The sequence below is a fragment of the Echinops telfairi genome, unplaced genomic scaffold, assembly GCF_000313985.2.
Source record: "Echinops telfairi isolate 266 unplaced genomic scaffold, ASM31398v2 ScPeMD7_7469;HRSCAF=8507_0, whole genome shotgun sequence".
Lineage (NCBI taxonomy): Eukaryota > Metazoa > Chordata > Mammalia > Afrosoricida > Tenrecidae > Echinops > Echinops telfairi.
Genome location: NW_022111372.1, coordinates 56,297,130 through 56,320,660, shown reverse-complemented (window position 1 = coordinate 56,320,660; position 23,531 = coordinate 56,297,130). Strand labels below are relative to the sequence as shown.

Genomic DNA, 23,531 nt, shown 5'->3' with positions numbered 1-23,531 from the left:
GCCTATCCAAATAGCATTGAACTAAATGAACAAGATGGCTCGGCTTTTCTATATGTACACTATACTCCCCATCCCACCCAAATAAGATACAAGTACTATTGGTGAAAGTGTTAGACCTTTATGTATTGACCTGGAGAGATAACTGTAACAGAATATTAAATAAAGCAAGCAAAAGAAGCTGCAATATGATTTTCCTAAGGTGAGCCTATTTTTTCTATTTAAAACAATAGGAAAATCCTCACAATGGTCTGACTATATATAATGGAGCCCTGGTGGTTATAGTGGGTTATGCACTGGGCTGCAAACTGCAAGGTTAGCAGTTCAAAACCACCAGCCACTCCACAGGAGAAAAATGAGACAGACTTTCTATTCCCATAAAAATTTAGTCTTGTAAACTCCCCGGGGCAGTTCTACTCTGTCCTATAGGGTCGCTACAAGCCGGAACCAACCCAGGGGCAGTTCATACACTTGTCAGAACAGAGAAAACAGATGTGTATGGATAGACAACAAAAGTTAGGATTTTTTTCTTCTTCTAGGAATTGAGGCTGAAAGAGAAGAGCAGTTTTAAACAATTCCATGTATGCTATTAATTGGAAAATAAAGACACAGCAGGTTTTTGTTTTATATTTATCTTAACTTATTAATAATTGGAGGTTAATATATATATCCTATCATTCCAGAGTTCCATCACATCAAGTAGTATTATACGATTGCTACCACAATCCATTTCCAAACATTCCTTTTCTTCCTGGACTCCTTGACATGATCTCCCTTTTACCCCCCCCCCCACCACCATTGTAATTCCCTTTTTTGAATTTTTTTAAATTATTTTTTTATTGGGGGCTCTTACAGCTCTCATCACAATCCATACATATATCCATTTTGTCAAACACACCTTTACATATGTTGTCATCATCTTTCTCAAAACATTTTCTTTCTACTTGAACCCCTGGCATCAGCTCCTCATTTTTCTCCCTCCTTCCCCTTTTTTATATGTTTTAAATTTTTACATTTTAAATTTTATTCTAAAAGGCTCATAAATAACACTCTTGGTGTGGCCTAAAGTCAAAGGAAGCTTTACAACTCCATTTATAATCTTCAATTATCCTTAATTTTTTAAATGATAACATAAAAGAATGACTTGTCAATATTTTTTGACAAAAAAGTTTATTAATCGGCCTTACATTTTAAAGGACACAAGCTTGTAAAAAACAAGTTGAAAGGGGAAAGTTGAACTCAGAACAGCACTCATTTGAAAACTGTTTAAGTATTAATTAGATGATTCTCTTAACTTTTGTATGTATTTGGAAACTTCCACAGCAGAAAGTTCTTTAACTTGCACTTACTAAGTAAGAATCCAGGGTACTCCAAGCTATTCTGGGTGAAGGGAGGGGGAGGGGAATGTGCCAGGCCCTCCTTTACCCTCCAGTGCCGCCACAGCAAACTTGGAAGCTCCAGGGAACCTTTAAAATACCACTGCTGTTGTCAGCATAACCACAATCACAAAGAGAACCTGCAAAATGTGTGGGATTCCACCCTGCCGAAAATCAGGAGGAAAACACACCCTAAAATGGCAATAAATGCTCTTTCTGGATTGTGAGGTTACTGGTTATTGTTTAAAATAACAACGTAACTGTTCTTATAAAGAGGAAGGAAATGTTTTTTTTTTTTTAATGTACATAAAACACTGTGCACTCTACCAGTGAGCAGCTCAGGGTGCAACAGGATAATAAGCAAAAACGACAAAACCCCATTGCTTATTAGAAAGGCCACAAAGGCAGTGAATTGGAACAAGCAAGTCTGACCTGAGAAGACAGGCCCTGGACAAAAAGAGCACACACGATGTTGAAGGAGTCAGACCTTCCATCCTGTCCTTCCTTCCTCAGGCCAATCTGAACGCTGGAATCTAGGCCTGTGAAACCCGAATCCTCTCTTCTTGAACAGGGAACCAAGAACAAGTCAAGGGGAAAACGGCATTTTATCCTCCCAATAGAAGGTAAGCACTAAGTTAACGCTACTTTACAAAACACTGTAAGGCAGACACAACTATCTCCTTTTTTAAGATGATGAAAAGCAGTTCCAGAAAATAAAGAAACCTGCTTAATATTAGAGCTATGAATAGAAGAGTGCTATAACTAAAGTTCGTCTACTCCAAAGTCAAGGTTCTTTCTACCAAGCTATTTCTCTTTTCTAGAAAGTATCTTTTATGTTGGTAAATACAAAAAGTCTCAACCACTGTCGTCTCTTACACCCCAGTGAACGCTGAACACAGAAAAGCAGCAGCAAAAAGAGCGGTAAAGGAGAAATAGCTCTCTTGCCCAGCACTACGCACACTGAGTTGCTATGAGTCAGAATAGACTTGCCGGCAGCATGTGACGTGCACTGGAGTTTGGAAGGAGGTACTAGAACTTAATTCACATGGTCCTCCCTCCCTATCATTCCAAGTACCCTTAGCACTAACACCTGCCCAATTAGGAACCACAATGGCGTCATGTGTTAGAAGTCCGGGAGAAACCAATAAGGTCAGCAGTTCAAAACCACCACACTGCTCTGTGGGAGAAAGACGAGGTTTCTACTCCCATAGAGGTGGAAACCCACAGGGCAGAATCTATCCTATTCCTACAGAGTGGCTATGAGTCGAAATTGACTCAGCGGGAGTGAGAACAGCTGCCCCCTTCTAAAAGGTTGCAAAGGCATTCACAAGAAAATGTGTCAAGTCTACTGCAAGCTGGAGTCCTGACCTGCTACATTCTGGATGCATTACTTTTTAAATGTTATTAAAAAGAAAGGGAGAAACTTGTTTCAACCCTAAAAGTAGGCACTGTCAAGTTAAATGTCACTACAATATGATAGTTGAAGCTAGGGCTTTGGGATTACCCAGATCACTACTTAGAACCCAGTTTTGCACTTAAATACAAAGGAGCTTCAAAAACATGGTTGAACATTTTCATTACTTTTTCATTCCATTTGTCCAAGAACATTTTTTGAAGTCCACTCGTATGTAACCTAAAGCAAGTCATTCAATTTTCTGATATCATATGCAAAAAATGGCACAAGAAATAACTTCTGTTCAATACTCACTCTCAGGAAGGGAACAAAGAAGATATGGGTGCTATAGCAAAATGTGGGGAAAGAATTTAGATGGTGCCCAGCTATCAGATAAAATAGTGTCTGGGGTCTTAAAGGCTTGTCTCAAAACAAGCAGCCACCTAAATGAGACGTCAACTAAGTCCACAAGAAAGGAGCACACTATCATCAGTCACCAAAGGATTGGAATCTATATAATTGGAAGCCAAAGGAGGGATCCGTATCAGAACCTAAATTGTGAGAATCCGGTGTGCAGAAGGCGATGGATGACAGTGGGAGCCCAAGACTCACTGGTGGAACTACATAGGAAATAAGCCTCCAGAGACTCCCCCTTAGCTAAAATTCAGGGATGGGAGGAAAGGGGTCAGTCACCAAACTGAGTGCTTGGGAGAGAGGAGGAGTATGGTAGATCAAAGGTATAAATCTGACCTGAACAGTTAAAACTGTGTCAGTAGACACCCCCTGTGATGCAGGCTGGACCTGATCTGGTTTTCACAATTTGTTATTTGTATTGTTTTCTGTGGTTTTTGTTCATTCATAGTAGAGTGTATCTCAGAGGTGTTATGTCGATGGAGCTGTGTTATATGCTTTCTGCTTTTCAATATATGAAACCCAGGATCGATGAACCTATAGGGACAGCAAGTAGAATAAAGGGGGAGGGTGCTACGGGGGTGAGAGGATGAAAAGGGGGGGGGGGGATAGCAAGTGTCAAGGAGTCCATGTAGAAAAAGAATGGTTGGAAACTGACTGTGGTAGCAATTGTACAATTCTACTTGACATGACTGAAATATGGAATGATGTTACATGTTTAAATCCCAGCTAATAAAAAAAAGAAATAAAGAAAGAACTTCTACGGGAAGGATTAAATGGGCTAATCTAGTGCCTAAGGACTAACATACAAAAGCAAGTTACATACACAGTAAAGCCTGAAAAAGTCAGAAACTAAACAAAGCAGAAACCTGTCAGAGAATGGTAAAAAAGGTGGCCAGACTGCACCCTGTAGGCCTAGAATGTTCATGACTGGGAAAATAAGTACAGGTTTCACTCCACTGCTATTAACACTAGTACCAGTGAAGTTTGATCAAACTGATACTCTACTTGCTCCGATATAACCAATCGATTCATTGAATATGGGCATCAGAACCAAATTAGTTTACTCAGTGCAGCTTGTTCAGAGAGCCAGATATCCCAATTTAACTGTTCTTTAAAATATATATGGCTTTCACACTATTTTAAAGTGATCACATTTTTTTAAGAAGCACTATGGGTTTGGCTAATTCATACACACATACATACTTGTGGCTCAGTTTGGATTTGGGGTCACAGGCCACTTCCATTAGGATCCCTATGTCTTCAGCAGTACATGAGCTCCTTGAGAACAAGGAACAAGTCTGTGTTACTCCCAGCATAAGTATTGGCCCTGGCGCACACTAACTGTTCAGCAAACATTCATGGAATTAAATTTGCACAAAGACCACTCAGCTGGACTTGTTTTGGCAAAGGGATTTCTTTTTGTTTGTTTGGGGTTTTGCTGTTGTTGTTGCTTTCTTTTTTCTATTAACTATTAACTTTTTCTATAGATAATTGGCAGGTTTTATGACTGGTTGGTTGGTTGGTTGGCTGGTTGGTTGGCTGGGTTGGTTGGTTGGTTGGTTGGTTTTCAAGTTATTTATGACTAAACAAATCACAATCCAAATAGCAATGGTCCAAGCTTCCACAAACAAAAATAAAGTGAAAAAAATCTAGAAATGGTGGCATTCCTTTGCAAAAGAAAGAAAATGAGTTCTAAAACTTGGCCAACTATTGGGTTCAAATACTAGCTCCCCCACTTTAAAAAATGTTGCCGTCAAATCAATTACAACTCATAGCAATCCTGTGGGTGTTGGGATAGAATTCTATTCCAAAGGGTTTTCAACAGCCATCTTTTTTTAGAAGTAGCTCATCAACCTGTTCTTCCACAGTGAGTCTGGGTAGATTTAAAGCATCAACTTTGCGTAAGCAGCCATGCTGGCCCCTAACTGTGCACCACCCAGGGCCTCCACCACCAACTACTTATGTAAATATGACCGTGGGTCAAACCACACACATCACCTGTAAGACTCAGTGTCCACATCTGAACAACGCAGGTAACACCTTCCTTGGGGTTGTCACAAAGCTAATGTACATCAAGCATCAAATACAGTTGGTAGTAAGAGCTTTTTAAGTATCTGATATTCCTCTCACAGATGACAGACTACAGTGGCCCGTTCCTTCTCTTCTCCACAACCACTCACGGCTGTTGAATTGATTCCCATGCATAGCAACCTGATAGAACTGAGAACGCTTCCCAAGCTGAAAATGACTTCCAAGGCTGAAAATCATTATGGAAGCGGATTGCCCCATCCTTCTCCACAGGACAGGCTAATAGGTTCAAACCATCAACCTTTCAAAACTTGGTAACAGATGTGCAATGTCAAGAAAGAATGATCTCTGTGATACAACAAAGAGGTGGCATATACGAAAAGAGGTACTCTTTTGAAAAGCCCAAGACCAAATTAAGTCATTTAATTTAATGCTGCTTCGAGACTAGAGGTAGAAAGGAAGAACGCTGGCAGCAAAGCAATACATAAATACCAATGGGCAGAGAAGAAGGCAATCTTTCCAGGCTCGTTGTTGCATCTTTACTTGCAATTGGCACATGGAACAAAACCAAATAATGATTTGCCTATTCCAATCGGCTGAGTACATATTTTATCCTGCAGTATATCCTTAATTATGTACCTGGAAAAATAAAAACCTAAGTAAACAAAATCTTCAACACTCCTTTAAAGACAAGCCTGCTTTCATTCACTGAAATGAAGTCCAATCAAGGTAAAGCTCCAATTTTCACTCTTAAATGACTTTCCCTGGGAAAAACGAGTCTAAAAAAACTTTTAACATATCTGGATTTCCATTTTTTGACAAAGCAGGAACCAATATTTTCTCATCCTGCTCATCCTACCTCCCAAAATTCACAATACTCAGTTGCTAAAATAAATTGAAAAATACTTTCCATTGATCAATTACTTTTAACAGAAAGTTAGTACAAAGAATCTGTACTCCCAACCTCACTAAGAACTACAATACTTCCTCAACTTCAATTTCCAGTTCTAGGAGAGAAAGCAAAATGAGAAAGCCCGCGAAGCTTAGCATCACTAACATACAAATAAGCATTTTCAGGAAAATAGAGACAGAGATACACAATTACTATCATGCAAATGTGCACTATAACACAAGAAGGGGACCACAGGCAATCATGTCTGCCATGTGAAGAACAGCTTGTTAAAGTACCACGGCATTCAAGGACGTCGTTTGTCCAGACTCCATAGAGTCATAATGCTGAGCCTCACTGACAGACTCATTACCGGCCCTAAGAGTTATAAACTTCACTTTTATATAGAATCCATGACACCTTGGCCTTATATAAAATTTGTTCTACAGGAATTTATGTTGAGGCTCCAATACAGTTTTCTAAATAAAGCAAGTTGAATCATTAACTACAACACCAGTGGTTCTCAGAAAGTTTGCCAATTAATAAGAAAATAATAAAATGCCCGACCAGCCCCAAAGGAAGGAACTTTTCCTCCTTCCTGGCTCCCTAGCTCCACTTAGAGATTGTCAACCTGAACAGAAAGATAACCTTGGAAACCATAAAGTCATCCACGCCGTCAATAATACTCTTCTAGTCATTCCCGAATATACGCCATTTTCCTGAAGCAAGGTGGTCTCAACAGGATGCCAGAAAGTTAATACTGCTTTTTAAAAGACAAATCAAACTGTCTGGGGGAAAAAATGAAAAATTACTATTGAGACCATACTTAAACACATGCTTTTTCTCTAAATGAAGCATCCCAAATAAAGTCACACCGTTTTCTGCCTTAGCGCTCTTAGAACCCACCCACCAAGTGAGGTGCGCTCTGTTGCACTCCTATGAACAGCTTTTCCGGGGCAACCATGGTCTCCAGCCCCACCCCCCACCCCAGTGCCCCCCAAAGTTTTACTTTATCTGTGAAATTCTCTGCCGGCCTCGGCCTGGAAAAGTGGGAGAACCTCAGGATAAGTGTCCGAGTTGGCCTCAGGAGCGACTCAAACTGACTGCTATTGGCAGCATGAAGCTGTGGTCTGTATCTACTTCAATTTGAGGCTTTTACCAGAAGTGATTCCCTCCTCCCTGTTTGGAAGGGAGGAGAGAAAACAAGCCAAAAGATGTTTCAAAATAGAAAAACCATCACTTCAATTAGCAAACCCTCCCAACCCTACAAAGAACTAGTAAAGGCAGGCAAATGGAAAATGTCGTATTTGGGGGTGTGCATGCACAACTACCGAACATGAGAATCGCAACTTCAGGGGGTGGGAGTATTAAAAAAAAAAAAGCAGGACCAGAAAAGGAAGGGGGAGGGATAATAGGGCCCAGCCAAAGATCCATTTTGCTCAGAAAGATCCCTCTGGGTACTAACTCCTCCATGTGGGGCACCCAGGCTAGAGGAAAGCAGAGGGTTACACAGAACATTTAGCAGACTTAACATTGGATTAAACGTAAGTTTCAACAAATGTTCATGGCATACGTAAAAAACACATTTACAACAAGAAAGAAGAGAGGCACCTGGAGACATCTGACACTGGGCATGCTCTGCAGGCAACTCAGTGCGCACATGCTCTCTACCAGGTTGGCGCAGCCTAGCCACAAAGACCTTGGCACAGAACACTGCAGGATGACAAAAAGGAAGGAAGAGAAGAAGCAGTTAGAGGCCGCAACAAATCACTCCTTCACACAGGCAACTTGAAGGTTAGTTGGGGCAGGGGTGTGCGCTCTTGGCAGTGTGGGCATCAGGGATAGTCCCAGATAACAGCATATGGAGACCTCTGGAAAGGGGCCCACGTTCTGTCTGGAAAGGAAGTTTCTGTTGCCAAACAGTGATTTCTCAGGATACAGTGGACAGAATCAAGAGAGTGAGAGAGCGTGTTTAAATGAAACACCATTTAAAAGGATTGCGAGACTTTGAGTGCAAAACAAGATTATCAGTGAGACTGTAATTAAAGCTTCATAAAAGTAATGATTTCTGAATTGCCAGTATCAGTTAACAAGCTACTATGTGCCAGGCACTTAACGTGTGTTGTCCACAGTGTGAAGAAACTGAGTGCAGAGGGTAGGTGATTTCCCTACAATGTATACAGCAACTGAGGGCAGTCTGAATTCTAGCCCGGAACTGCCAGCTACCAACACTCACATTGTTCCCACAAGACTATGATGCCCCAGTTGCAAAAACTGTTTACCTCTACTTTTTCCAAATGAGTATAGCTTTGTACAATCACAGGAGATCTAGAAACATACAGCAAAATGAAACAAGAGAGATGAGCGGTAAGACTGATCGACACAGGCAAATAAAAGCTGATTGAAAACACTTCTGTTGTCAGTGCTATACACACCTCTGCCTTCCTAAGGAAAACAAACTTTAAAAGGCATTTTGCATTCTGGATCCTGTTGCAGGTGGCATGAATATGAAACGCTTATTTCATTTATCCTTCCCCATCCTCTGAAAATATTTCTGGCTTTAAGGGAAGTAAGAAATAAATAAAATCTCAAAATGAATGTGTACATTATAGATAGTACTTAATGACCATTAGACTATTTATGTTATGGTATTCAAAAATTATTTTTTCAGATCTAAGATCAATTAACTTACTATAGCAAGGACTATAATCTTGAAAGGGAAAAAAATAAAACTGGAAGTGGGTGTTTGGATTCGACGAAAATAATCCAGGACTCTTAGATCCAAGCATGCCAACACCACTTCTTCACTCTAGCTATAGTAAAGATGATCAACCATTCTCATTTATCCTGATAGTCCTACTCTGCATTTATCCCAGCAGAACTTTCACTCTCAAGACAATTCTGGTTTGGTGGGTAAATTCTATAGTCACCCTAACTATAATAATTAAAAAGACAAGCTTTGCTTAGAACTAGATAGACCTTAAGTTGCAACCCAGCAAATGCCACTTACTTACAATACTAGCTGCAACTCACCTATAATGTACTTGGAGTATCAATTATTTTAAAAAGGCATTTTAAAACTGTAACAGTAATCAAAGGAACCCAAAATAATAAATTGAACAGTTTTCTCTAACTATGAAAATGTCACAATTGTCCAATTGTGCCTTTACTCCAAAGCTTATGGTGTCTGATAGAGAAGTGCATCATCAATACCCTAGGAATGCACATTTCAGAACCCCAACATTTACAGAGGGCTAAACACAGAAAATGTAGAATAAATGTATAATGTAATAGAAGTAGCTGCTATTGATTGCGTTCCTATTAACAGACCGCTGGCATAATAAATCCTCACTATGGCACTGAACAACTGGTTGCCATCAAGTCGATTCTAATTCATGGAACACCATTTGTCAGAGGAGAACTGCACTCTGGGTGTTCCATGGTTGTAGTCTCTAGGGGCCATGGGTGATGTAGTGGATTAGAAATGGGGTTGCGAACTACAAGGTCAGCAGTGTGAAACCACTTAGGTCACTCCGAGGTGGAAGGACGAGCCTTTCTTCACCCGTAAAGTTACAGTCTTGGAAACCCACAGGGGCAGTTCTACCCTGTCCTACAGGATTGCCACGAGTCAGAGATGACTCAATGAAATGAGTTTGGTTTGGATTTTGAATCTTTCAGAAAATGAATAGGCCTTTCTCCCAGGGAGCCATATGCCAACCACCCCAGTTTTCAGTTAGCAGACAAGCACTTAGCCACTTGAACCACCTCAGAAACTCCTACTGAACACCTGAAGACAGAGTTTATTCCCGTCTTACAGGTAAGGCACCCAAGGCATGAGGAAAGAAAAGTTTGATTTGTTCAAATCGTCACTTGTCCAAAGTGTAAAGGAAAGCAAGGACAAGAAGGCACTCTTGTCTAACTCTGAATAAACTTACTTTCCCTCCACTACAACAAACTCTATCCAGAGAAATACTCTAGTATCTGCTTCTTAGACGAATGCGTCTATCAACATCTATCAGGAGAGAAGAGGCAGGGAAAGTTTCTGACATGTCACATATTTCATTATAAAAATTATTTAACGTAAAGTTGAGGCACCCTCAAGGTTTAATTTAATGCTCCCTTTTCTTTAATCTTTGTAGTCATCCAGATCATAGAATCGTTCAGATGTAAGGGTAGTGAGATAGTTTATTGTGCCAGCCTGCCTGATAAACGCAGGTGGGATTGACTGAAGGGCAGAGAGATAAATGGCTTGGTGAGCCTTGCCTTTCTTGTCTCTAGCTCTGTGATCATCGGACCAGTGTGCGGCTGCCTTGCTTGTTCTGTGCCTCACTTTAAAGGCTACACTGCCTGTGGGACGCCTAGCCTGTGGACTGTGTCGCTGTAAGTTGAGGTCCCTTTAAGACATCTCTAGAGCTGGGGACTGGCGGTTGGTGACCTGCCTTGTGATTGGCTGCTGTGCTGACATAACCTAGCTCTCTCTACAAATAAAGGAAGATCTGGCATCAGACAGAGACTTGAAGGACTGCTAGTCTCTCAACTTTCTCTCACGGACGTGAGTTGCACTAAGCCATTTGTAGTGCTTTCTAATTTAACTGTTTATTTCTTGTATTGTATATTTATCTGTACTGTATATGATTTAACAGTTCATTTCTCGTTATATATCTAATTATCTTTATAAATAAATATATTAAATTATCAGGAATTTGGTTTTATCTCTCTAGAGAACCCTGTCTAACACAGGTAGAGTCAGGATTATATTTGCATTGAGCAACTAATACCAAATTAATACCAAGTTCACTTGCAAATATATTTTCATGTATTCAGTAAAAAAAAATCTGCAAGGTCTAATATTTGTTTGCCTCAATGGGTAAAAGCCATATAAGCATCAGTAAATTCAGCTATTAACTTGGGATCTAAAACAAATTAAAAAAGGAATTTCACATTAAAAAAAAATCAAAGAATCTGTGTGAAGACTCACATAACCTTACTGACCGTTTAGTCCAACCTCTCTCCATCACTAATTTTATATGAAATTGAAGGGCAAGTAAGAAAAAAAATAATCATTTTCCCATTTCCCTACCTCTCTAATGATATAATTAAGATTTATGTAAAAATATGTAAAACAAATAAAAGTTTCAAAGTAGTCATTTCAAAATACTAATCATTTTACATGTGCTTTTGAAAGCTAGCTGTCGAACTTATAAAGTTGAAAACAAATCCACTGACATCAAGTCAATTCTGACTCACAACCCTAATAAATAGTTTTCTAGGCTGTGAGCAGCTAGTGTGTTGGTACCATTGGCTTTGTAGTTACCAAGCAGCACAACAGTTACCCAACACAGCCATTAGGGCTCCTGCAATAAAGAAACCGTATTTAAAATTATAGTTTGATGGTCTGATTTCCAAGATATTTATCTTTATATTCTATGGAAGATACAACTGAGTATAGAGACTAGTACCAGTGTTTATTAAAGATCTAACTACTTTACAATATCTCATTAGAATAATCCTACACAACAGGTATTGAATACTTTCCCCATTATTTGAGATGAGAAATGCAAGCTGAAATCTATGAAGTAATTTACTTGTCCAAAGCCACAGCATGACTGCGTACTGGGCTGGAGCTGGGATTCAGAGCTAGGGCCGAGAGCAGTCACTCTTCATCAAAATAGAAAATAGGAAGAAAGAGCCTGATCCTGGACATTCCAGCTAGCACATGCCTGGCACGACTGTCAAATTTTAGTAAAGAGAAGTCTCAGCTATCAAGGCCGTCCGAGGACTAGGACCCTTCAATTTCCAGACTAAGGTTATCTACTTGGTAAGACCAAAACCAAACCAAACCAAAAGCACTGCCGTCAAGTCAATTCGGACTCAAAAGTATTGGAACTGCCCTACTTTTGTATTCAATTTTTTGGAGCTAACTGACAGCCACGGCGCTGGAAAATAGAAGATGTCTCTCCAGGAAATAAAGCCATCTTTTAATGAAGAAGTCTGTCCCTGCTGGTCTAAGCAAGGTTTTTCTGAAACCCTGAAAAACTCTCTACTATTTAATTGATTCTGACTCAGAGCCCCAAAAGGCCCAAGAAATGATTAGACACGGATCCAATTAGAAAATAATTGGATTAAAAATAAAAATTCCACATGCATCAACCCAAAAACATGAAAATGCAGCTAGGACCACAGCAATAATTGATTCTTGAAGCTTCCCCACTTAAAATTTAGAGACCTATTTGGAACTCCATCTTGGCCATCCTGAAATAACTATCATCTGTCATTCTTTAATTGAATAATATGATTCCTTCATATTAACTATAATGACAATGAAGACTATTGTCTCTTTTTAAAACTAACAGTGTTCTATCGTTATACTTTGGGACCACAAACTGTTGAAATATGTCTGAATAACTTAATCTGAACCTATGGCTTGAAAAAAATGCCAATTTTAACAAATACTTATCAACCTACTTATTAAAGCTAACAGCAATACAGCCCACCACTTTTTCTGACACACTACATATTTTATTATGAGGCTTCGCCTCGGAACTCCAGAGAAACCCAGGAGGATCACAATGGAGAGACTTAAAAGAAACTTACTTCGTCGGTCCCCTCATGGAGACCCTATAGGACAGAGTGTTAACTGCCCTGCCCCTGGGAGTTTTTGAGACTGTTTACAGGAGTAGAAAGCCCCATCTTTCTCCCTTGGAACAGCTGGTGGTTTCAAAATGCCAACCTTGCATGTGGCCACGTTATCACCACCATCAGGGCATTCCCTATGAGTCAGTATTGACTCAATGACAGTGAGTTTTGGTTTTATTTGTAAGTGCTAGGGCCAATAAGTGGTTAACTGCAAGGTCAGCAGTTTGAAACTCAGGGGTTTTCTACTCTTTTTTTTAAACATTTTACTAGGGGCTCATACAACTGTTATCCCAATCCATACACACATCAATTGTGTAAAGCGCATTTGTACATCGTTTCTCAAAACATTTTCTCTCCACTTAAGCCCCCGACATTAGGTCCTCATTTTTCCCCCCCTCCCCGCGGGTTTTCTTCTCTTGGAAACTCACAGGGGCAGTTCTGCCCTATGCTATAGGGTCACTATGAATCCGAATCAAGTCAATGACAGTGAGTTTGGTTTTGGTATGATCAAGGAAAATGAGCCCTGTTGGCACAATGGGCTAGGCATTGGTGAAATAACCAAAAGGTCAATAGTTCAAATCCAGCTGTTCCAAGGGGGGAGGTTGAAGCTTTCTGCTTCCAGACAATCTCTGGAACTCTATACAGGGTCGTTATGAGTTGGAGTTGACTTGATGGCAGTGGTTTGGTTTGCTTTGGTTCGGTTGGAAGGGAGGTTGTGGCCAAGGAAAATCATATTAGCCAAGAAAAGTTCATTGAATTTATGAATTTTGTCATAGGTATTATGCAATCGGGAAAAAATTATTAAGCCAATGAATTGAGAGAAATTAAATCAGTAAAGTCAAGATCAATAGCGGGTTTTGGCATTTCTTAATGTAGGAACTTTCAAACCACAAGGAAAACGTTATTGACTTCTGACTGGCTGGCTCAAAGGAGACCCCATAAAAGGTTAACTTCCTTCTCTGAGACTGTTTTGAACCTCCTACCCTGATTCTTCTCAAAGTATTGGGGGTGTGGCAGTGACATAATCTCCTGCCAACTTGTGAAGGGGTGGAGTCTAGCCTGTTAATCAGGTCGCAGCTTGATGACCTCATTTGGAAGGCACAAACGGAGTTAAATAGCTCACTGGAAGCCAGATATAGGCTCACCCCCTGCCAGATATCCATGCTGACAAGAAACATGCAACTACGCTAGTACCCTGGAGCTGGAGGAGCCATGTGGAAACCCCTGCCAGCACTGAGATGCTTCCACTTTCACTGGATCCACAAGACTTTCCACCCACTGGCCTGTGATCTTCCTGCATTTGGCGTCATTACATGGCTGCATGAGTCTAAAGAGGAATTTATGGACTAGCATTGATATATGGGGTAATATCGGACTTACGGACTTGATCTAGACTGGGCTGGGTGTTTTCTTAATATACAATTGCTCTTTAATAGAAAGTTCTCTCGTACACACGAGTGTTTATAAATTTGTTTCTTTAGTCAACCAAGACTAACACAGGGGTGGGTTGTTTGTTTGTTTGTTTGCTTGTTTGAATCTACCCAAAAGATTCTACCTCTTAGTTGCATGGTGCCTAGGGTCTTAAACACTTGCAAGTGGCCAATAAGGAATAGGAGAATTTGGAGTGTGTGGCTAATTGCCTCCAAGGACAACTGCCTCCTTTGCCATGACACAGAACTGGCTGATGCCCAGAACATTTTGAACACATAGCCTTCAATGTATTGTTGGGTGTGTTTTTTGTTTTCTTTAAAGCAGCTCCCATGAAATTATTAACAGACTCTTCTAACTTCTTTCAGGAGTTGCTCTGGTGGCATAGTGGTTACATGTTGGGCTGCTAACTGCCAGGTCAGCCGTTCAAAACTACCAGCCACACTGCGGGAGAGACAGGGCTTTCTATTCCCATAAAGAGTTACAGTCTCAAAAACTCACAGGGGCAGTTAGTTCTACCCTGTCCCATAGGGTCACTGTGAGTATGAATCAATTCAATGGCAGGGAGTTTGGTTTTGGGGTTTTCTAACTCCTATCACATCAAGCAAGCACTGAGATAACCAAGTTTAATGGTTCAAATACAGTTCCATACAACAAAAAAATTATACAGTATCTTTTATCTGCAGATAGAAAAGCAATTAAGATTTACTCTCTCCTCCAAGAAGAAATCTTCAGACTGTGCAATCAAAAAGCAGACACACACACAAACTGACTTAACTCACTCAAAGCAGGAGGCAAACATAAACCAGAAAGGATGTGCAGAAGGCAGTCAGAGGAAACCGAGAAAATGACATTCCAAGCAGAATACACAACATAAGCAAAGCCAAAGAGCTATAAAATGCCCCATCCTATGTAAGAATCTGCAATTAATTCAACATTACTAAAGTATTATCTGTGAGACAAGGAAAACTTAGAGCCAGGGGGCCCAGAGATTTCTCCTACACTGTCCCATGGCACTTGGGGCTTCATGTGTTAGGACCGCAACTCTTAGTCTGTGTGTTCTAGACTACCTATAGGCAGTGAATCCTCCCAGCTTTGCCATTCTATTGTTTATCAACATACATAAGAGCTGTTTCTGCAACTCAGTATATGTACTACGTCAACAATTAATTGTCAGGGGGAAATAGAAGTGTCAGGGCATGCAGCACACAAGACAGAGTTGGGGCCAGTTCTCAGACTAAGAGGGAAGGGGTAAATAAATGAAAGCCAAGTCAATTCAAGTCAGTATCAAAGGAAGATCCCGAGTTTCTAGAATATGTGGTAAGTCACTGCCACAAGCAGGGACAAGAGTGATAAATAAGCCAATGATAAGGATGGAAGTTAATAATATACAAACCATGAATGTTTTCATAAATACTGTAAAGTTGTTATTCTTAATAACTAATAAGGTTTTAAATCTTTAAATTCCTTCAAGTAAGAGATCAATTGTTTTAATGTACATTCCAGCCACTACTGGGTGCAGTGATAAACAGCTATTAGGCTGTTTTAAGCAGAGAATGACCCTTAGAGAGCTGGAGTGAAGCATGATTTGATAAGAAGTGCGAAAGTTACATATCTTGGGACCCTACAAGACTTTCTCCATATTTGTTCAATGACCAACGGAAATTTCTTACGTTTTGATGTAAAGCTTACAAGGGCCTGTGCTTAACCTTCGGAAATACATGTCTAAAACCAATTAACTTTCATAATTCATTTAGCTCCTTATTTTCCCCCATCTAACTTCCACCAAGTCCTATAGGAAAGAAATAGGAAAGAAAACAGAGCTTCATACTGAAAGGGGGTTAGGTAGACTAAAAGGTCTATTCTATACTAATTAAGGAGCCCAGGTAGTACTGTCAGCTTATACTAATTAAGGAGCCCAGGTAGTACTGTCAGGTAAGCATGGGGCCACTAACTACAAAGTCAGCGGTTCAGCTCCACCAGCTGCACTACTAGAAAAAGATGAGGGAGGCTGCTCCCACAAAACTTAGTCTTGGAAACTCTATGTAGGGCTCAGATGAGTTCAAATCAATTGAATAGCAGTGAAGTTCTATGGTAACCGGTGGCAATACCTACTCCTCATGGGCCTTATAGGATAGAGCGAGGCTTCAGTCCTGAGGAATCACATAGCCCAATGGTTCTCAACCTTCCTAATGTCGCGACCCTTTCGTACAACAGTTCCTCATGTGGTGGTAACTCCAATGCTAAAATTATTTTCGTTGCTACTTCATAACTGTAATGTTGCTACTGTTGTGAATCGTCGTGTAAAGATCTGATATGCAGGATATATTTTCATTGTTACAAACTGAACATAAAGCATAGTGATTAATCACAAAAACAATATGTAATTATATATTGTGAAATACGTCTAATTACAAATAAATTTTGTCTTGAACCATAGTATCGCATGGGTAACAGTCTTCACGCCAGGTACTTGTAGGTGGGTGTATCTGCATGTGGGCGACCCGCCTGGAGATGGATAGAGGAGCGGCGTCTGGGTTCTTAAGACCGTCAGAAATATGTTTTCTTAAGCGACCCCTGTGAAAGAGTCGTTCGACCCCCTCCCCCCAAGGGGTTGCGACCCACAGGTTGAGAACTGTTTTTATAGCAGTCGGATCAGTAGAGTACATAACCCTGGCTATCTAAATGAACATGGGTTTGAGAGCTAAAGTCTCTGAATGGGGCAGATGAATTCACCTCAAGCAGCATTTAAAATGTCAGTCCAAAGTATAAATTCTACCTGATTTCTCAGACTGTTGGTTTTCAGGAAGCAGTAGTATTTGTACTGAAAAGCAGGGCCACAGAGCTTTAGAGGAGGCTCCTGAGATTTAAAAGTAGAATTCTATGTCTGATGGCAGCCTATAAAGAAAGAGTGCACTCTCACAACCCCACTGCTTTAAAACTAAGAATCATTATAATACAGTAGTCAACTTGTAGAATAAAAGTTAACCCACAATTTAAAGACATTTTCCAAGGCCTTTCAACAGTGGAATATTGGTCCTCTGCCTTAATATGTAAGAACACTATCTTTTTCTTATCATGGAGTTTTATTATAACAGAACGACAGTAAACATGTGACACGGGAGGTGCTTCAAAGCATTACAAAAGAATTCCAGTATCTTTCTATTCCATTTTCCAACAAACTTTTTGAAGCCCTTTGTAAAACCTAGAAAGCTGACACTTTAATTCCTAGCAACAGTATTTTACAATCAGATATTTAATGGACAGAGATAACACACCTCAGGATATTTTTCGGGCAGGATTATATTTTAAGGAGAAAAATGGGCAGTGAGAATGGGAGAGAAAAAAGGGATGAAAAAAATGAGGACAACTGCATTTTATTATGTCAGCTTTTAAAGATTTAAACACAATGAAATAGTAGTGGAAAAGTCAGAGCCCAAAATTCCCGTAGACCCCCCTTATAATTTTGTCCCCTTAATGTTTAGACAATGATCTCACCTTAAAAGATAAGCCATCAGAACCAAAGTCTAACTAAATTAAAACGGATCTTCAATGGTCCTTCCCTCGTGGGAGGATAAAAGCTAATTTTTCTTTCTAAAATTTTATTCATCCATATTCTCGGATTTTTCTTCCCCTCAGGAGACACTTGCTTGGTGCCATTGAGTAGCTTCCCACCAGTAGTGATCCTCTCCATATGCAACAAGTCGCCACTCTGGCTGGTTCCGCACCATCCTCACACCCTTCCTGTGCTGCCGCTGCTGCTGCTACTGCTGTTACAGCTGTGTGCCAATATCTCCCCCAGGGCCTTCCTCTTGTTCACTGACTCTCTCATTTAACACCAATAGAAGCCAATTGTGTAATATTTTAAAACTGCCTTGTGTAATTCTCAATGAGACTTGTCTTGCCTACTTATCTACATACAGTATCTTAACTACTTAGAGCAATTAAAAACAAATTATTTCCCCCAGATTAATGTTGAGTCCATCTTAATGATCTCTAGCATTAAAATGTATTTAAAAATACTAACCACTAGAAAGAGGTATTACCCGGTGACCCTCAGAAACATCAATGAACATCGAAATGTTAACACTTATTCCTGAGGGAATCCAAAGGGGCGGGGGGAACCGGGGGACATCCTTAATCCAGTTCGCCACTACAAGCTAAACTTTTAAATGTCGCCCGTTTTGGGTTTTGGGTTTTTGTTTTTCAGAGTGCGTTGAGGGGCAGAATTAGATGTATGTGGTGGGAAGTGGAATCTATTCTAAGCAGCATCATAAAGTACAGGATGGAACAAAATAATCTATATCCAGCATAGCGACATGGGTACTCAGTCTACCAGGACCACGTGCAGATTCCGTTGCCAATCTCTGAGAGAAACCGATTCCTGCAGCAAACTCCAGGTGAGGCAGACTGAACCCAACCCTAATGGGTTTTTATCCACAAATCCAAAAACACCTGTCAAATTAGTGCCTTTTTTCATTTAGCATATGAGTCCACTTAGAAATATTCATCAGAACTGGGGAAGGCCACTATGAATTTAATATCACTTCATTAAAAATGATAAGTGGGATCTAAATTTACCACCACCATCTCCGCACCCAAAAAAAGGGTAAACGGGGAGGAAAATGTCTTGAGTGCCTATATGTGTCAGACTTTAGCTCTTGTACTCTTTGGCCTCCTTCCACAGAGGCATTCTCCTAATTTTAGAGAGGCAAACAGGATCAGAGGCCCTGAGTAACTTGCCAGATGTCAAACATGGCAAAACTGCAATTCCATCTCAAAATCCCTTAGTTTCTTCCCTAAACTACACTGCTTGTTACTTCCTTTGCTTGACATTAAACTCCCTGAAGGAGTAAGTTCCTGTACTTTATTTTCAAATATTACCTACTCGTCCTTCATCTACACGACTGAATGGAGCATAATTGGCACAACGTTTCTAGGGTGCAAATTCACAATACATAGTCAGAAGCCTTGACTCAGCAGTTTCACTTGTAGGAAATTACACTACAGAAAAACAAAGATACGCCCAGAAATACAGCTAGAGAGATGTTCTTCATAGCACTGCTCATACAAGCAAAGGAAAACTAGGCTCAACACTAGGGAATGGTTAAACACATTATGGATCGCTCCTAAGACAGAATGTTACGTGGACAGAAAATCCTGTTGTAGGAGTGTACTTAAAGAAGTTTACAATATACAAGTGTGCAGGAAACATTAAGTAAATGAAAGCACAAATCAAGACTACATTATGATCCCATTTTTATTTAACAACCATTTTAAATGTATATACATATATAGTATCTAGAACTAAATACAAGGGAGCTTTTAAAAATCTTTGTCTTGTTGACTGCTATCTTTTTTCAAATACAGTATTCAAGCTTCTCAATGCCAAAACCAAAACCAAGCCCTCACAGCTGTTGAGTTCATTCCAACTCACAGTGATGCTGTAGGGCAGAGTACCATTGCCCTCTAGGGTTTCAGGAGTTGTAAATGTTTATGGAAGCAGACTGTCATAATTTCATCCCACAGAGCAGATGAGATGTTCAAGCACTTCAACCACTGTGTCACCAGGGCGCCTTCCTAAAGTTAATTAGTTGTTCCACAGTGGCAGTCTTCTGTTACCTGGGGACCAGGTCAACTGTCCCTTGATTCTAGGGCACTCTCCTTCAAGAAAGCTGAAAGAGAAAGCTGGGTTAAGATAGCTATCAAGTTGCACTCTGAGGTGTGGAGGACACTAGCCCGATCTCACTCCAATGCTTGTAACATCTAGACAGCTTCACTGAGAGTACCCAGACAAAAAGCTCTTAAGAAATGGTGCTCTGTCGTAAGAAACAGTAAGTAATCTCCCTTACTTAAGGGCTAGCTCACTCCCTCTCTGCCATCCAGTCAACACTGACTCATAGCAACCCTATAGGACAGGGCAGAACTCACGGCCCCTGTGAGTTTCCGAGAGTCTAACTGTTTACAGGACAGAGAGCCCCATCTTCCTTCCAAGGAGCAGCTGGTGATTTCACACTGCCCCCCTTCCGATCACAGCCCCAACGGTAACCACTACACCGCCTCTCAATGTCTGACAAGCCAGTCCCAAAATGCAGACACCGGAGAGGACCTTCAGAAGACAGAACTAAAAACTCACCATGCTTTTATGAACATCGTTTGAGAGCTGCCCTCGCCTATACCAAGGTCCCTGTCACAATCCTTGGTTGACCTATTGCTTCATTACTATCCCAGACACCAGTGGCTGGCTGCATCCTTTCTGGGTCCTTCTACCTACCTACCCTCACAAGTTCAAAAACTTGCACTAGAAAACAGTATCTGCACAAGATTTGATTGCCCTACTATGTATTACAAGCCAAAATCCTTAACCCTACTTTCACATAAGGCAGCGGTTCTCAACCTGTGGGTCTCAACCCCTCTGGGGGTCAAACGACCCTTTCACAGGGGTCGCCCGATTCTTAACAGTAGCAAAATGACAGTTATGAAGTAGCAACGAAAATAATTTTATAGTTGGGGGGTCACCACAATATGAGCAACTGTTTTAAAGGGCCGTGGCATTAGGAAAGTTGAGAACCACTGGTAAAAGGGATAGCAAAGTTTACTGCATTAAAGAGAGGGAGAACGCAGGAGAAAAAAAACTCTTCATTTCCTTGGAAAATATATCACTTTCAAGAACATGTCTTGAAGCGTATTATATTTTAACTCAATTAGACCATATCATAAAGCTAACTTTTTCATTTTAAACTACACATTCATCCAGTTTATTGAAAATGATCCTAAATTCTTCAAAATTCCTCAACAAACAATACAAGAATTCTCAAAACCCAAATATCCTGATATCAAAATTTTTGTCTACAAATTAAGCTATACTATTTAATGATTCACTGAAGGGAAAAGAGGTGGCTAAATTCCTGAAGACCTATAAAATATTTTTAATGCAGCTTCACTGTTTTCAAGAGCATTACTACTTAAAGAGAACTAATAGTACTTAGAAAATCCATTCTAGACTTACTGCTGCCCAGAACTTCCAAAGCTTCGCATGCTCTGCCCCTTCTTATAATGCACTCTGAATAATACCTTTAGAGGAAAGCTAGTACTTGCTTCTTCTTAATAAAGTTTTGAATTTAAACTTACATTTAAACAAACCTTGTGGTATTTTCTAAACTGTGCATCTCTTGAACACACACGTTTCAGAGGCTTCTGTCCCAAATAAACATATTCCAAGTCGGTAGAATCTCAATTTTAAATTTTTATACACAAACACTGAGATTTTTAAAACTGTGGCAATCAAAATGCTCTCTTTTACTTAGGAGCTAGCATTAAAAAGTGTGTCAAAACTTCTAGATCAGTGGTTCTCAACCTTCTAAAGCCGTGGCCCTTTAATACAGTTCCTCATACTGTGGTGACCCCCAACCATAAAATTATTTTCGTTGCTACTTCATAACTGTAATTTTGCTACTGTTATGAATCGGGCGACCCTGTAAAAGGGGTCGCGACCCACAGGTTGAGAACCACTGTTCTAGCTGGTCACATTTCACTATTCCTTAATTAAATGAGCAGTAAAACTTATGCTAGTTCTTCTTTCTCATATAGTCCATTATTTTTCATATCCTAAACTGACCTTGGTCTCAAATGAGAAAATAGCTGTGTGTTTCACAGTTCATTGTGCCTATGAACATGGGTCTGCCCTTCAGTCAGGGATTAGGGTCTGCTTAGTAAGGGATTCCTACTGCTTGTGCACAGTAAAGGTGTCTTTGATGTTCTTGATATTTACAGTTTCCTCAAGGCACTGACTGGGTAACGGGAGGTATCACCACTTGATGCCTGAGGTTTCAGTGAATTCTGGGGCAGAAAAAAAAATTCTAGACCACTGTGTCTATGATTTGAAAATATTATCTCTATCTCAGCTCCTCTAAATCTCTCATGTGGTACTTTTGGTATACACTTCCTTGAATCCACCTGGACTCAACAATAGGTAATTACTGCTGAATACATGTAATAAAGTCAACAATCTATCTTTACGAATTCATTTTTGTACTTGTACATGCAAAATATGGAGAGAATACACTACTCCAGAATCTCTCACAGAACGGCGTAGAAATCATGATGTAAAAGGCCCCGTATAAATGTAAGAGACAGGGGGTTGCTCATCAACTTCTTTATCAAAAACTCTGTTCACTGTCACTGTTTTAGCTTCATGAACGAGCAGCTTATATACAATTAGTCAAGATGTTCTACAAAGCACAGAAAACAGATGTCAACATCATAATAAATATCTCATTAACTCTGGGAGAATACAAAATTGCAAGGACAACAAGGAAGCCAATTTCCTGGGGACATTCCTGCTGCCTTTGAGAAGAGAGGCGAAGCAATCCCTAAGGTTGTGACGTAACAGAATTGGTTCTCAAGGCTGAGAGGCTGGAGACAGATGTTGGCAGGGTGGTATTACTCTTACTTTGAAAACAGTCTAATTCAATAACCAAAATCTAGTCCATAAACCCCAAATTGCCTTGTAAAATTGTACTTACTGGGTTTAACTGGGTATTTTATTTCCTAAATAAGTTATAAGAAACAAGCAATTTACCAATTTACAATGATATGTTTTCTGGTCCTGACAGTGCCTCCATACAACTAACCAAGCAAGGCAAGCCCACTGGGCTTGACCTTTATAGGGCAGAGCAGACCCACTCCACAGGGTTTCCAAGGCTAAATCTTTATGGAAACGAACTACTGCATCTTTCTCCTGCTGAGCTGGTAGTGGGTTTGAACCACCAATCTTTTGGTAACAGCCGAGCCCATGACCACTGCATCATCATCAGGGTTCTTCCGTCTACCCAGTAGCTCAATCACGAACAAGTGACATTCAGAAAAGTCAACATGTTGAAAAAATGTATGATTCTGAGATTATATAAGGCTATAATGTTATAGTTTTAAGGAATTTATGGCGGACATTTGTTTTTGGTCACATCTCCCAATTCATCAAAGTTGAATCCCACAAACAATGAAACCGCTTCCCCACTGAACTCGAACGTAAAAAGGCAAAAAGCTGAGCCTGCTTCTGCCACCACGCTATCACAGGGAGAGCATGGAGCTACCTACCTCTGGATTCTTCAAAGTATAAATTCTCTTTTCTCAGCTTAATTGCGATTTCTGCCACTTTCAACTGCAAAAATCTAACAAATCTTACATACAGGGGCACTTTGAAAAGTTTGTGGAAAAATGGAATTAAAGGATAGTGAAACATTTTCAGAAATGTTTCGATGCCCCTCATATTCAGATAAATTAGGTTAAATTCAAAAATAGTACCCATCATTCCTGAGGTCAAATAAAACAGCATTATGTGCTTGAAGCATTCTTAACTTTATATTTACTT

The 23,531-nt window shown here is 40.1% G+C and overlaps 1 protein-coding gene across 4 annotated transcripts in view; it reads right to left on the bottom strand.

Annotated features, from left to right (window-relative positions):
• Nucleotides 1-23,531, bottom strand: part of FBXW11 (F-box and WD repeat domain containing 11) — a 148,833-nt gene that overhangs the window by 111,988 nt on the left and 13,314 nt on the right. For 3 of the 4 annotated variants that reach the window (XR_006679524.1, XM_045284604.1, XM_045284605.1), the window contains exon 2: nt 7,709-7,810. The exons of the other annotated variant lie outside the window; for it this stretch is intronic. Coding sequence is in view for 2 of the 3 variants with exons in the window: in XM_045284604.1 (XP_045140539.1) it covers nt 7,709-7,759 (51 nt within the window). In the remaining variant the exon portion in view is untranslated. The remainder of the gene's footprint in view (nt 1-7,708; nt 7,811-23,531) is intronic. 4 annotated transcript variants of the gene reach the window in all.